Genomic DNA, 16,251 nt, shown 5'->3' with positions numbered 1-16,251 from the left:
CTTGGCTGTTTTAGATGGAGAAAAAAATCTTGACAAGAATTTCTATACAAAGCCATCCCATGTACTAATTGAACTAGAAGAAAGAGACAAGCCAACTCTTACCTTTATCCCTAAGAGAAAAAGAAAAAATCTCAATCTAATGGCATCATCAGTAACATTATTTTGCTTAAAAACATCACAAATTCCAAGAAAATTAGTCTAATGTAAATTAGGGTCATTACTAGATAACCTATAGAATTGCACAAAGTTTTGAATCATATTTATGATAGATGGTTTCAATTCAAAATTATTGGCTTGAATGGTCGGCCTACTAATACTAGGTTGAAATCTATTTAATTGAAGGACATCATAGTCCTTAAGTGTTCTATGATTATCTTGTTGTTGTTGAGCCATGAGTGAATCAATAGTTGTTTGCTTTTTACCTTTTTTAATCTTCTTAAGTGTTTTCTCTATTTCCTTATCTAAGGGCACTAAACTAGAATTCCCAATTCTTGGCATACAAATTAAAACAGATTAAAATAAGAACAATAAAATCCAAGCTACAAAAAGAATGATAAGTATTGATATTGAAACTATTCCACTAATCTCTAACAATGTGCCAAAAACTTGATTGAGAATCTGTAAATGCATAAAATTATACAAGTAGTAAAATAAAGATTGTTCCCATGAAGATTGATATATTGAGAGTAACAAGTACCAAAATTGTATTATCCTACCTTATACTTTGATAATTCAAATAAAATAAGCAAAAATAGAATATAAACTAAGCGAAACTAATATAAATTAATAAAACTAATGCAAACAAGGTTGAAATAACTAGAATTAACTAGAACCAAACTAAACAATGGTATTATGCTTAAATCAAAACCAAAATGAAACCAAATAACAAAATCAAAACTTAAGATAACCTAATTAAACAAATGGAAAGCAATATAACTCTAATTAAGCAAACTAAAAGTCATTAACCAAATAAACATGCAAGACTAAACAACATAACAAGAACTAAAAGCTATATTAACCAATTAAACCTAAACTGATTATGATCTAAATCAAATTACATGCAAAGTTATGAAATTTAAACTTACCAGCCTTTAACTAAACCAAATTAACTTAAACTAACCTAAACTAACTCAATTAACCCTACTTAACTATCAAAAGCATGTAATTAAACTGTTATTAAACTTAAATCAACCTAAGAACACGTAATAGTATCTAAACAATTAAAATCCAAATCCAAATTAAGCCAATTGATGCAAACCGAATGCTATTAACCCTAATCACATGCAAGAACTAATTAATAACCAATAACCAAATATGCAATAGAATCAAAACATAATTTTATTTAACTTAAAATCAACCTAAAACTATAGAATAGAAACTGTTTTAAAAGCTAAAGAATGCAAACTTAAATTGCCATGTAATAAATCATGCAAATTAAACTAATCAAAACCCTTATCATGCAAATCATGTAAACTAAATTAATCTTTAAATTTTAAAGTAACACCTGAATACTTCAACAAAGAATTAAACATGAAATTGAAAAAATTAGATGAAATAGAAATTGAACCAAAGCAATTAAGATAAAATTTAACCAAGATTGCAAGTTGCATAAATTAAAAATGAAAAACCAAATGGAAAGAACCAAAACTTAAACAATTACAATAAAATTAATTGAAACTGAATTGAAGAAACTTTAAAATAGAACTTAATTAAATCAAAAATGTAAAAGAAGTTTGCAAAAACTGAATTCGAACTAAATTTAGACGAACCATAAGTTTAAAGAACAAAGAAAGCTTAAAAGAAAACTAGAACAATAAAGCTATGGATTCGTTTATCACCTCAACCTCTTACACCCCTTTCCTAAGACTTAAACAATATATTTATAGAAAAAAGAAACAGTAAAAGTATTTGGCCAATATAGACTCTAATTGGCAGTTCATTTGTTTGGTCAAAATAAACTTCTTGCATCCAAGAATACTTTTTGAAGTTGAATGAAAGTAGAACTCTTTAAAAGAACTCTTATAGATCAATTCTTGTCTTGTAGATTATAACAATCTTCCTTCTTAACATGTAGTAACTTAAAGAATGGAGGAAAGAAACCAAAAGTTGAAAATCTTGTAAACCAAAACATAGGTTTGGCTTAGGTGTACTAACCTTCAAGAAAGAAGTTTGCAAAATTTGAATTCAAACTAAATTTAGAAGAACCAAAAGTTTAAAAAACAAAGAAAGCTTAAAAGAAAACTAAAACAATAAAGCTATGGATTGGTTTGTCACCCCAACCTCTTACACCCATTTCTTAAGACTTAAATAATGTATTTATAGACAAAAAAAAAATCGTAAGAGTATTTGGCCAATATGGACTCCAATTGGCAGCTCATTTGTTTGGTCAAAATAAACTTTTTGAATCCAAGAATACTTTTTGAAGTTGAATGAAAATAGAACTCTTCAAAAGAACTCTTATAGGTCAATTCTTGTCTTTTAGATTATAACAATCTTCCTTCTTAACATGTAGTAACTTAAAAAATAGAGGAAAGAAACCAAAAGTTGAAAATTTTGTAAACCAGAACATAGGTTTGGCGTAGGTGTACTAGCCTTCTAGAAAGTTTTTAACTTGCTTCATCATAAAGCCCTTTCTTGCATCCCATGATTTTTTCTTGTTTCCTAGAGAAAATTAAAAGTTTTTCTTCGAATAAAATTCTTGTTTTGCCTTTCTTTATCAATGCTCCGTTTATAACTCATGCAAATCCTACTCCAAATAGAAATAGGAATACAATCCTACTAAAAATAAGAAATCCAAACCCCAATAAGAAAAATCAAGGGCTTTTTAATCCTTTCCCATATAAATAGAATTGCTATCTCATCATGTCAGATAAGCTTCCAAGTCATCTTTCTTAACTAATAAAAAAAGACTTGTTACCATGTTATCCATTAGTAATCTTATGCATATGCACTTACATAAGCTATCATGGACTTGCATTCTTTTGAAATTACAATTTTACCTTCCATCATAGCCAAACATGCCTAACTTAATTCTTGCATGAATTTTCTCCATTTTCACCAAGATTGCATAATTCCAACTCTTCTAAATATGGCAAAATCAATCTCGAACAACTTTCCACTTTAAAATTTTCAAGAAAACCAAGAATTACCAAGAATATATCAAGAACATTTCAAGAATCATTCTAATGCATCAAGAATGATCTAAGATTGATAAAAAAAAAAATTATCAAAAATCTCTAAAATGCAACAAGATTCACTCTTTCTTTAAGATTTCCTACAAAATAAATAATTGAACACATTAGGAGTAAAAGGAACTTTATTTCACAAAGAGCTAAGCAAATATCAATCGTTTAAGCACTAGAAATAACTCTATTTTATAGAGTTATCATTTAGGGTTTAGGTTTAGGTTTAAGGGTTTAGGTTTAGGTTTAAGGGTTTAGGTTTAGGGTTTAAAGATTTAGGTTAGGATTTGAGAGTTTGTTTAGGGTTTAGGGTTTAAAGGTTTAGGTTTGGGCTTTGAGGATTTAAGTTAGGATTTGAGAGTTTGGTTTGGGGTTTGGGGTTTGGTTTAAGGTTTAAGGGTTTAAAGTTTTTGCATGAATAATACATGTGACAAATAAACAAGGCATTAATGTGAAAAGCAATATTTAATGCATGAAATGAGACTAAACATGAAAGCTATAACTTAAGCAAATTCACAAACACATCATACACTAAACATGCATGCAACAACCTTACTAAAAAGAAATCAGACACCAAGGGTCAAGGAAATAAGCAAGGTTTGACCAAGCTATGGTGGAAGCTTAAACGAAACTTGTATGGCCATTTAATCATCCCTTATGTTGGCCAAACCTTGGTGACTATGTATCCACCATTTCATTTCATCATAAACATAAAATAAGGTTAAACTTACTAAGAAAATTCACTCACTCAACACCTTTTATCCTTTAAAAATTTTATCAAACACATAGAAAACATAAAGTTCTAACCAAGAACAAAATCAAGCATGTATGAAACATCAACTTTTAGCCATGAAAAAAAAGGTTGGAAGTCTAGGACAAGCAATGGGAAATGCTAGGCCAAGAGCTTCCCATGGTCTCTCCACAAACGCTTCATTATTTTTTAGCTAAGACACATATCAAACATGTAGAAAACTAACTTATAAAGGCATTTTCTTATCAAAAGACTTTCACCGAACATGTAAGAAACTACCAAAAAGGTAAGTATTAGAAACATGCATACTTATCAATAACCAATGTAGCTCATCAAAGTAATAAACTGGCATGAAATTAATAATCAATAAAATCACAAACACATCAACATACATCAATCCAAGCAAGCAAAATTCTTGAATAAACTAGTAGGAGGGCATGAGAGAGCTTGGTTGAACCTCCAATGGTGGACAATATTGTTGTTTCTTAATCTTTCCCACTTCAAATCATACTATTGATTTAGTTGGTTAAATTTATTAAATCAAGCATAGAGTTATGGAATAAAGTAAATATGAAGAAAGTTGTTCCCTCTTGAAAAATCACAAAGATCAAAGAAAACTAATATGAAAGAACATAAAAGTTTACATGACAACACATGGAAGTAAAGATAGAATTATAACTTCCAAAGCTTCTCTCAATTTTTTTTCTCCTCTTTTTTCCACTTTCACGCCATTTTTTGGTTGTTTTCCCCTTTTAATTTTAGCCCTATATGATGAATTTCAAGGCCAAGCAATGATCCCTTAACACTTTAATCAAACCTTCATCCAATGGTTTCCATTACTCTTTCAAGTTTATTCATTAAGCAATCACCTTTCAACCTAGGATCTAAACTCTTGAAATATCAAAGGCTCAGAATGAATATAACACAAAATTTAACTTTTAGTGTAGTTTACTAGATGGGAAAAGATTAATTTACCTTCATTAAAAATTTGACCCTTTTACATGATTTTCTTAAAAACTTATGTTTCCACCTTCGTTTTGTGAATTTAATGCACCATAATTCGTAAAATAATGTTTAATCATGATTTGAAGCTCTTCTTGATAAATCAATCTCAAGAAAGTCAAATTATGAAAATATTCCTAAAGGTCATTTTCGTCATTTTAATCATTTTGAAATCCAATCAGGTTTTCTAATGTATAAAAAATCATAAAATAATGTTTTATCATGATATGAAGCTTTTCACGAAACACCAACTCAATAAGGTTAAATTACGAAAATACTCTTAAAGGGTATTTTGATAATTTTAACCATTTCGAGGTGCTATTAGGGTTTTTAATGCACAAAAAATCATAACATAATGTTTAATATTGATCTAGAGCTTTTCATGAAAAACTAACCTTAAGAAGGTTATGAAAATATTCCTAAAGATAATTTTCGTAATTTGAATCCTCCCGAGTTGCAATTAAGATTTTCAATCCATCAAAAGACATGAAAGTATATCAATACATGATCTAGAGGATTTCACAAAAACAATCTTGATAAGGTCAAATTATAAAAATACTCCTAAAAAATATTTTGGTAATTTTACCCCTCCATATGTGCAATCATGATTTTCAATGCAACAAAATCACGAAATTGTTAATCATAAGCCTTAATAATCATAATCAATTGTGAATTCTAAAAGTTTACCTGAACCTGACCAAATTTGATTGATTTTGACTAGATTTGATTTTGTTTGACCAAGTTTAACTAAAGAGCATTTGAGTCAATTTGGTCTAAAATTCACTTTCAAAATTTTGTCAATATTAAAGAAATGTTGGATTTGAACTAGGTCGGGCTTAAAAGCTTTACAATTTGACTAAAATTTGATCGGATAAAATTAAGTGTCTATATACAGTTGTCTAAGCTTTTGGCCTAATAAACCTTTGATAAGGAGGTTTTAGGGATTTAATAAAAATTGGCTAAGGTCCTATCTTCACTACTAATTAATAGTATCTACCCATTGAGAGCTACTAGTAAGAGAAGACCAAAAAGGAAGATCTAGTCTATTTAGTAATTGATGTTGTTTCTATTTATCAACTATTTTTTCCCAAAGAGGTATGCAATATGATCAAATTTGTTGTTCTAATATTCAAATAAGGTTCTTGAGATTTAAGACAATACTTACATAATATATATTTTTTATTGATTGAGTTTTCTATGGTATGCTTATCATCAGTCTTAATATTTTAAAAATGGTTCTTTATGGCAACCTAGCACATAAAATAAATCAAGATAACTTGAAAAATCTAATCTTTATTTTCTTTGATTGTTTTGTGTAAATGATTCTTATTCTTTAGCTACTTAAGACATAAAATTTAATCTTTTGCTATAGATTTTAAAGCTAGCTTGCAAAACTCACTTAGAATATATTATAGGTGTTTTATACATTACAAGTATTTTATATGTTATCTTATCATCAATGATAAAAGTCTACCTTGATTTAGACATTCTAAAGACTACTCAACTAAGAACAAGCATGTATAATTATATTCAATGTTTGCTAATCAAATTCTCAATATACATTTACATGTGTTTAATAATTTTTTATAATGATATGTTTTCATGATAATAATGTAATTTTTTGTATAATGATCTTATGAAATTATGAATAATAAACTTTTTTTATGTATTGATTTTAATGATTCATTTTTTAATAAATTTTAATTAAAGATGATAATTAAAAAATAAAATAGTTTTTCAAATTAAAATATCATTTGCCTTGCAGTGATCAACCATGCTTGCAGGTCTCCCCTTAGTTAGTCTTTAGAGTAAATTCCATCTAGTTTCTTAAATTTTAAGCATAATTCAATTTAAGCCTATTAGTTTGAAAAATGGACACTCTGCCCCAAACTTTTCAATTAATAAGATAAGGAAATTCCTATGTCAATTATCTTTTAATTATTTCGTTAATAATTTTATTAAAAGATCTTTTTACCTTTAAAAAATCAATATCTCCAAATACTCAGTAATAATTTATAATAATAATTTTTTTATTTTTTTCTTGAAATATATAAATATTTTAATAATATATATTAAAAAGGATTTTTAGATACAATATATAAAAAAAAAATTTATAATTATAAATATGCTAATATATAAATATGTATAATAAAATGAATATATTGAACATGTAACTATTTTTCGACATGGAACAAGTCTTTTTAAAAAATGAACATGTAGCATATAATGAGAAAAAATATTTTGCTGAAAAAAAAAAAGGTTTGGTTAAAATTGTTACATGCTTAATATATTCATTTTTTTTTACATATATATTTACATATTAAAATATTTATAATGTAAGTTTTGTTTTTATATGTTGCATTTAAAAATCTTTTTATATTATTAATATATTTTATGTGTCTTGAGAAAAAATAAAAATAATTTATTATTATAAATATTACATTATGTGAGTATTTGAAAATATTAATTTTTTAGGAGTAAAATAATCTTTTAATAAGATTATTAATGGAATAATTAAGAGAATCTTTTAATAAGATTATTAATGAAATAATTAAAAGATAACTGACCAAAGGATCTTCTTATCCTATTAATGAAAAAGTTTGAGATGAACTGTCTATTTTTTAAATGAATGGATTTAAGTTAAATTTTACTTAAAACTTAAGAATCTGAATGAAATTTACCATAATATTTATAATACAAAAACAAAAAGGAGAAATCTACCACATTTCTAAAATCCTCGCCCCATTTCTCCTATGGTTGTCGGTCATGGATGTCAATTTCACTTTCTTATAATTAGAATTTGCCAATTTCAAATAAGCCATGAAAATGATATAAAACAATATAACAATAACACGCTTTAAAATTTTATTAAAAATAATATATAAGTTTGATAAAAACAAAAAAAGATATGTTTATATTTGATATGTCAATAGTTGATATAAATTATTATATAATAATTTTTATAATTTATATATATATTTAAATAATAAATATAATATAAATACACAAATTATCGAATCTTTAATATCCTTCAATTTTTGCTCACTGATCAAAATTTCTTCTATGCTAAAATGGAATATGGGCTTTCAAATGTTTATCGTCCACCGAAGCCTTCATTAGCCCAAACATTCACGAGCTTATATCAATATTTTAGGATGGAGAGTTGGAAACTCTGTTTTAAAAGCCCATGCCATAAATAAATAAATTATATTATTAATCCAATTGATCTTTCAATCAAACCCTTTTTTTGACAATAATATGATGTTTCAATCATATTTTATTAAGCTAAAAATCAATTTCGCCTTTCATGGTTATTATAAATTACTTGGCTCATGCCGTAAGACATAGACAACCTGAATTCTAATGTATAACATGAAATATTTATTTTTTGGGGCAAAAGCATGACAAATCTATAATTAGTAAAAGCAGCATTTTTCTCCTTTTTATTGCAGATAGATTATAAGAGGATACAGCTCCCGAATCCCTTTACAAAAGAATAAAAAATACAGGATTATTGGACCTGCACTCCATCAACTAATTGATGTAATTTACAAGAAATTACAACGATAGCTTCTTATTTCAGTGCCATATGGAAATATTGATTTACACATTTTACTGCTTTCCACGATATACCGAGAGCATCTGTAGGTAAATTTTTGAAAGAGGGTTTAATATTATCTTTATGCATCCATAAACCCAACCATAGCAAATGGCAAAGCTTACTGACTCAAGCTCTTTATACTTCTAAGCTTCTGGTATCGGAGGAAGTTGTTCCTGACAAATGAGGAATTAGATGGTAAAAGTAAGAACTCAGATCCAACAACAGTAAACATAAATATAAACAAAAAGAAGGTACCAACTAAGAAGTTACGGAAATTACCTCAGAAAACCGCAAATGGCCATGATGTATATTAGAAGATCTAACAATGATTTCCCACTTGGGATCACCGGACTGAGCTGTGCAGGCCTGAGTTCCAATATAGTTACATTTACCAAGACACGACAATGACGATGAATTCCTTGAGGAAACAGTGGGCAAGGTGCGCTTTAACCAAGACTCTGATGGAGCTTTTGGTAAAGGTGGGGCCAGAGGAAGTTTTAAGTAGCTGCCATGAGTACTTCCTTGGTTACTTGATTTTATTTGCAGGGGGCTTTCCAAATCGATCTTTCTACGCTCAGCTACTTTTGAGTTTGTAAATGTATTAGAGTCTTGTACGAGGCCATGAGAAATTTCTTGTTGACCTAATTTAAAGTTCACTTGGCTTTCCATACTATCCTTCCAGTTGGCAGCCACATTTAGGCATGTCAATTTACTAGAATTCTGGATCAAATCTTGATCCATTCTGGAACCATCTGTTGCATCCATTTTCATGTCAGGAGCATATTTTTCAACAGAAAACAGAGAAAATGCATCCACAGACTCCACACTTTTATGCTGCACTGCTGCCTTCTCATCAACCACACTATTCAAGTGCTTGATATTCTGTAATGAAGAATCTACTAAAGGAGTCCCCTCCATTTCCCTAGGTTTAACTTGGATCTCCAAATCATCCTCCATGCATTGAGTTAGTGCTTTTCTATCTGAAAAATCTGAATTGGATGATATTACCTTGTGCACAGAATCTACATATAGAGTTTTCTCAACTACAGGGCTTCCTGAACCTGATTCCTGGCTAATAGACTCAATTGCCAACAATTCTTGAAAATTCTTGCTTCCCTTTTTAAGCTGATCAATGCTACTAGCCCTGTAATTCTTATCTTTTTCAAGAATACCAAGAAACCCTTTTTCTTGATAGACCAACTGCGAAATTTGACTAGGGTACGATGACACATCATTACCCTGCAAATGCCTGAAAAGAGAAGCTCCACCAGGTTTCTGACAATCACTTCTGTAACTCTTCTGGCTAGATCCACTCTTTTGATTATTCTTATGTTTAATAAGCTCTTCTGTTTGAACTATATCAGCTAATCCTTTCTCTTCAGCAACCTCAGCATGCTGTAGAAAAAGAAAAGAAGCCAATATTTAACTTACAAAAGGAAAGAAAAGGGTGAAGAAGCTGGGGTTGGATTTAGACAACCACATTGTATAGGAGGAGAAATGAGCATAGGTACCTCATTGTCAGTTTCACTGCAAGATCTCAAATATGATGATTTAGCCTGTCGTCTGTGAACAGAGTTTGCTGGTTTCACTGATTTTTGAGCCTGAATTTTCATCCCCGGTATTGGGTTCAGAAGGCAGAAGGAATTTTTAAGCAAAAACTGAGGAAGTAAGCCACAAACTTTTGCTGAAGAGTTTTGCGACTGGCTACAATCATCTTCATCTTCACTTTCTTCCCACCAGTCATCTTGTGCATGATTTGAAAACTTGTTTGGACTGTATGCGTCAAGCGGTTGGTGCTTATCCGTAATTACTACCTTCTTTATCTGTCTCGGTGGCTCTCGTGACAGAGGTTGTTTCCTAGTAGCATATGGAGGTGTTTCTGATGCTACTGCCTTTGCTGCTGGCAGAAACCGGCCCATCATGAAATCCTGAGTTTGAGGATCTGATGAGAAGATTCCAGATGGTTTGATATCTGGACCATCCAACCCACTCACACCACTAATACTACAGTTCAAGAAGAATGACTCTGTCCTTGAAAGTGTATCAAGTGCATCTAAGTATGCCTCATCACTGTCCTTCGAGCCAGAGCTCCCTGTATCCTCCATTTCTCCATTTGTGCTCTCATATTTAGTTTCATTCGGAGTCAATGATGAAACATTTTGAGAACGGGAAAGGACAATTTCTGTTTGGGACGGAGCAAAAGTTTTACCATCAGATCCTTTTCTTGAAGACTGCTGCTTATCATTCAAAGCCCTCCCAGGTGGAAGCTTTGGGGCGATGGGAGGCTGTTCAAGAGCCAGAGTTTGTAAATTATTTTCTTCCTTTGGTCGTCCTGGGGTTTTCTCCCATACAAAAGGTACTGTTCCGGGGTTCCTAACTGGACCTGATTTTAGTTCTGATTTATATATGGGTGGATGGGGTATCTTGGGGAGTGAATTATCAGTTTTCTTGTTGCCTTCAGATTCAGAACTGGCCACTGGGGATGTGAAACGCCTCACAGACAGAAGTGGCCGGTTAAAATCTAGTTGCTTGTCTTCCATCAAATTCTTTAGCAACATATATCTGTTCATTTAAAATAAATGCATCAGATAAAATCCAAATGAACAATATTGAGGAATATAACAGAAAGAAAGAAACAAGCTTGAAATTACTATGATTTGAACTTTTATTTAGATATAGCAGATGAAGAGAACAGCTAATGTCAAACAACAGCAGCCATAGCACAGATTAGATGGACAGAAATTTTTATATATTGGCAATATTCTTTATTTTCCAAAAAAAAAAATACTAATTGTCACTGAAACCCAAATGAAACATGTCTGGTAGATTTTTACTCGAATGCTAAACAAAAAAACCTTCTTATTTTCAAGTGTATTTTCAATATTTATTTGATTGATCAAGCACTTGGTTGTTTAATCCAAACTTAAGTACTCGTTTTAGCAAAAGTAAGACCTAAGGAAGAAAAAACTTTTCGACTTTATCCCGAGGTCAATAACATCTGCTTAATTTGTTCTAATCTCAAAACCAATACGTTTTATCTGGCTTCCATTGATCCTACTAACAAGGTTTTATATGCTAACTTTCACTGTTCAAATAAGGTGGAAACAAAAACAATGAAAATTCATAATCCCCATTGATAAATTCTTCAATGTAACAGAAGACACTATACCAATTTAGGTCATCTTAACTTTTTTTCAATTTCCAGTCTTTGGCAGAACCCCAAATACGACAAATGTTAAAAACAGAGGAATGCTAAAGTTTTAATCTAACTTGAATATATTTAAAACAACAGCTAATAAAACACATTAGATGGGCATCAGCATCTTACTTATCAGCAAATCCAGAACTTATATTTCAAACAAAATAATCACATAGAATAAACACAGAAAACCCAAAAAAAATAAAAAATAAAAAAAGAAAATGTTTCCCCTGCATTTCCATATCTGATTCAAAACCCGCCAGAAACATTTGAAAAGAAAAATCAACAAGAAACTATCAACTTGAGATTCAGATTTCTTACTGAATTTGACAGAGAAGGAAACTAAAATAACTATATCAAAATGAAACACAATAAATACAGATCTTTTCTTTTAAATTTCTTATTTGTTTTTGTAGTAGCTGAAATTCCAACAACCACCCAACACAGCATTAATAAAGAATGCTTGAGAAGAAGAAACAATTAAGAAAGTACCTTTGAAGGAAACTTTACAGAAGAGAACACGACCCAGTCCCTTTCTTGCAAAAGATTGGAAATGGGCAGCCTAATCAATGCTTAATTAAAAGAGAAAGAAAAAGAATCAATGCTTAATAATAGAAAATTTTTATTGAAAAGAAAGAGAAAGAATAAAGAAGACAGAAGGGAAGAATAAATTTGTTTGTACGCTTGTGCTTACATCGAGCAAAGATAGAGAAATAGAAAGTAGAAAGAAACAGCTTTACACGCTCATAATGGAAACTCAATTACCCTGTAATCTCATAAATCTCTCTTTCTTTAAATCCCAAACTTATTTTTGCTACACCTAATGTTCCTTTAAAAAACATATTATAATGAGTTTTATGTTTTGTTTATTAAAATTTAAAGAAAAGAAAAGGGAGAATCTTTTTTTTTTTTTTATTTGAGTTGCTTTGAGTCACTGGCTTGGGATCATGTGAGAAAAAGTTCTAAAAAAAAAGATGGAAAAGAGAGACTGAGGTGTTCCAAGTATTGAAGTCGTATGTAGTCACAAACGACCATTGCCCATTGCCCATTGCCCCATTGGGAATGGCAAAAGGGTGAAATGAAATCCGTGGTAAAGTTACAACCGACGCCCTCTTTTCTTGGAGGGCCTATCTTGAATTATTGGGTAGTAAGAAGCCAAGCAGTCCTTTTGTTTTCGGCAAGCTAGACAGCTTAATATTAATTTCTTTGTATGTATTGCCGTTCGTATCACAGTATCTAATAGCTTGGATAATCCATCCGTCTAAATCATTCTCCCTTTTTTTCTTCTCATGAAACTTATAAAACAATGAAAGGGGTGATGTTTTTTTCACTGGACGTAGAATCTAAATTATTGCACCACAAAAGTGATTCTGTCCGTTACATAATTTTACCTCCTTGAGCTAACATGAAGCAATTAAAAATTAAAATTTATCAATGGTTGATTGAATCGGTTAAGATTATTTTTTTCAATAAAGAGGTCTTGAATTCAAGTCTTGTCAATAATAATTTGTTGAAGTCATCTTAATGCACGACCTGCAGTCACTTATTTTAAGTTATCAAATACGACACATCTTATCTTAATTTAAATGAATGAACAGTTTATTTACTCTCAAATTTTTTAAATCCAAAAAAAAATACTAAAATTTAACAATTAAGCTACGTGGATATCTTAAATTTATTATTGGTATAAAACATTGAGTTCAAGATATTAAAATGTTAAAAATTTGCAAATGGGGTAATAATAGAGACGGATCTAGTGCTAAAATTAAAAAAAAAAAAATGACAAATTTTTACTAAATACTTTCAAAATTTTCTTACTAACAACCCTAAAAATTGGATTATAAAAAAAAATCTGAAAGAAAACTTTTTGGATACCCTCAAAATTTTTTATAAACATCATTTTTATTGACAAAATTATTAAATAGTTAGGCAGTTTTATATATTTTTTAAGTGGATATTCAAAAAACAAAAAATCCTAAATCTGCAGTAAATAATAATTACCACCAATTGCCCCTTACATGTTTGATGTTTGACAGTTCATGAAGTTAGAATCATTCAGATTTAATTTTTCACTCGGCTCATTCGAAACATTTCATCGACTTCACTTTCTTTCCATCCTTGGTAAGACACCAACATATGAAATTGTTAGTTCATGGGATAATGACATTAGTCTAATAATAATAGCTCATATACCAACCTTTTTAAAATAACCATAGCCCCTAAACCCAGATATTCCCTCAGATCTCTCTCTCTCTCTCTCTCTCTCTCTCTCTCTCTCGCTCAAATGGCAATTTGGTATAATTTGATAAATGAAAGATTCAATGTCTCAATTTAAAAAATAAAAAATGGGCATTAGACACATAATAAATTCTTTAGAAAGTTGTAAACGTGCACAAAATGACAATATCATAATAAAAAAAAATGGAAGAGGGCTAAATTTTCCTCTCCAAGTTGCATAATATGATTTGTACCAATTGGATTATTGACGTTAAATACCCTAGCAAAGAAGATTGTCAGGGCTTTGAATGGATGATTCAAAGGGACTGAGTAGATTCTTTGTGTTGTGGGGTTGGGGGGGGCTAGATTAATAGAATAATAATGAAGTGCTGTGAAGCTGTAATAATATCCTTTTTTTTCTTCTTTAATTATTATCAATAAATGAATAAACAATCTTTATCTGCAAATCCTCCATCAGGACACCTCCCATGCAGGTGGACCAAGGCCCGGGGGCTTAAAAATTCCTGCAAATTAATCTATCAGAGTCAAACTTGGACAGCTCCTTCACATTCCATTATTTAATGCTAGCTAAAACTAGTATTTTAGTTGTATAACTTAAAATTAATACTAATACTTTTAAAATTGTCAATGGATTTGACCGATCAAAATTTATATTTTTAAAAGAAAAAATATAAAAATAGTTCTTACATTATACATTTTTATTAATTTAATATTTCAAAAAATAAAATTCAAATTTAGATATCTAAATAATCATTCTATTATACATTTTAATATTTTAAATTAATTTTGTTAGTTAAATTATTTATGTGACACAAAATCTAATAAAATTTAACAAATAATATGTCATTTCACATCAATATTTAAATAAAAATTTTATCAAAATTTAAAAGATATGGAAAGTTAAAAAATCTAAAATATAAAAGAATGGTTTTTAAATTCAAAATTTAAAAAGAATAAAAAAAAGAAAGAGAAAAGAATTGGGGAGAAAGAAATAGGAAAGATGGAAAGAAAGAGAGAGAATAAGAAAGGGGAAGAGGGAGGCACAACTAGCGTCGAACAACTAACCTAGGGCGAGATCAGGGATGACATACTCGAGTCTTGCGCATGGACGTCGATTTGGCTCGTTTTTGTTAGATTGACACTAATTCGTTAGATCGAGGGCAAATCAACTACACTTCTTTTAGCCCGCTGACAGCACCTCCCTTTCCTCCTCTTTCCCCTTTGCCGCCTCTCTCTATCTGTTCCCTCTTTCCCTCTCTCCTTCATTGATCCTTTCTTCCCTTTTGCATTTTTCTTTTAATTTTTTAAAATTTTTTCTTTTCAATTTTTTAAAAAAAGTAGTTTTAAATTTTTAAAAAATCATTATTTCTAACTTTTTATAATTTTCTAGATTTTTAAAATATCCAATTTATTTTTCAATATTTTTTTTAAAAAATCATATTTTTTTAAAAAATATATTATAATTTTTTTTTGAAAAAAATCATTATTTTGAAATTTTCTTAAATTTTTCTAGATTTTTTAAATATTAAATTTAATCTTTTTCAATATTTTATTTTTCAAAATAATCATTTTTTAAAACATTATATTTTAATTTTTTAAATTTAATATTTCAATTTTTTAGATTTTTAAAATATTAATTTTATTTTTTTATTTTTTTATTTTTTAAAAAATTATATTTTTTTCATTTGTAAAAAATATATATTTTTAAAAGAATTTTCAATATTTCAAAAATTTTTAAAAGTTTTCTAGATTTTTTAAAACATTAAATTAATTTCTTTAAATATTTTAATTTTTTTAAAAATTTATTTTTTATTTTTCAAATTTTATGTTTTTATTTATTCAAAATATTTATTTATTTTAAGTTTTTGAATTTTTTTATTAAAGTTTTCATATATTTAAAATTTTTTAAAAGGAATTTATTTTATTTTTTTGTTTTTCCTGACAATAAATGGTATAACATAACTGAACATTTATGATATTTATGATTTTATTGAGTATTTATGTTACATCAATTACTTGATTGGCAATAATAAAGTAAAATATCAAAATATTTGAGAAATATAAATTTAAGTATTTAATCACGAATTTTTATTCTTTATATATCAAATTAATGAAAAATGTTAGTAGTTGAGTCAAATAAATAATTAATCTTTTTAAAAACTTAAATTTGGATCCGAATAAGCTTGTTTGTTTTATTATATTTTATTATCAAAATATTGGATAAAATACTTAAATATTATTGTATATTAATATTTTAAGGGTAAATTAAAAAATAAAA

General features: G+C 28.8%; 1 protein-coding gene across 2 annotated transcripts; it reads right to left on the bottom strand.

The window, feature by feature from the left end:
* Positions 1-8,351: 8,351 nt before the first annotated feature.
* LOC111293149 (arginine N-methyltransferase, putative (DUF688)) lies at positions 8,352-12,725 on the bottom strand. Of its 2 annotated transcripts, XM_022885916.2 has the most exons (5): positions 12,430-12,725; positions 12,228-12,307; positions 10,048-11,098; positions 8,816-9,931; positions 8,352-8,709 (listed from the first exon to the last, which is right to left on the bottom strand). In XM_022885916.2, the coding sequence occupies exons 3-5, from the start codon at positions 11,092-11,094 to the stop codon at positions 8,680-8,682; spliced, it is 2,193 nt and encodes a 730-aa protein (XP_022741651.2). In that variant the 5' UTR covers positions 11,095-11,098; positions 12,228-12,307; positions 12,430-12,725; the 3' UTR covers positions 8,352-8,679. The 2 variants fall into 2 exon arrangements, with proteins under 2 accessions (XP_022741651.2, XP_022741650.2); XM_022885915.2 differs by having other exon boundaries at positions 12,228-12,503.
* Positions 12,726-16,251: the final 3,526 nt, after the last annotated feature.

Source organism: Durio zibethinus, chromosome 10, assembly GCF_047325235.1.
Source record: "Durio zibethinus cultivar Kanyao isolate XHJ-2024 chromosome 10, ASM4732523v1, whole genome shotgun sequence".
Classification (NCBI taxonomy): domain Eukaryota; kingdom Viridiplantae; phylum Streptophyta; class Magnoliopsida; order Malvales; family Malvaceae; genus Durio; species Durio zibethinus.
The sequence above is the reverse complement of the archived record's forward strand: the minus strand, read 5'-3'. Positions and strand labels throughout refer to the sequence as shown.

What these genes read in the sequence shown, in the direction of transcription:
- LOC111293149 (XM_022885916.2), bottom strand. Translation starts at nt 11,094, where the DNA reads ATGTTGCTAAAGAATTTGATGGAAGACAAGCAACTAGATTTTAACCGG. An exon ending in GCAGTGAAACTGACAATGAG is followed by an intron (nt 9,932 to 10,047) that starts GTACCTATGCTC and finishes CTTTTTCTACAG; the next exon opens with CATGCTGAGGTTGCTGAAGA. An exon ending in GCCATTTGCGGTTTTCTGAG is followed by an intron (nt 8,710 to 8,815) that starts GTAATTTCCGTA and finishes CTCATTTGTCAG; the next exon opens with GAACAACTTCCTCCGATACC.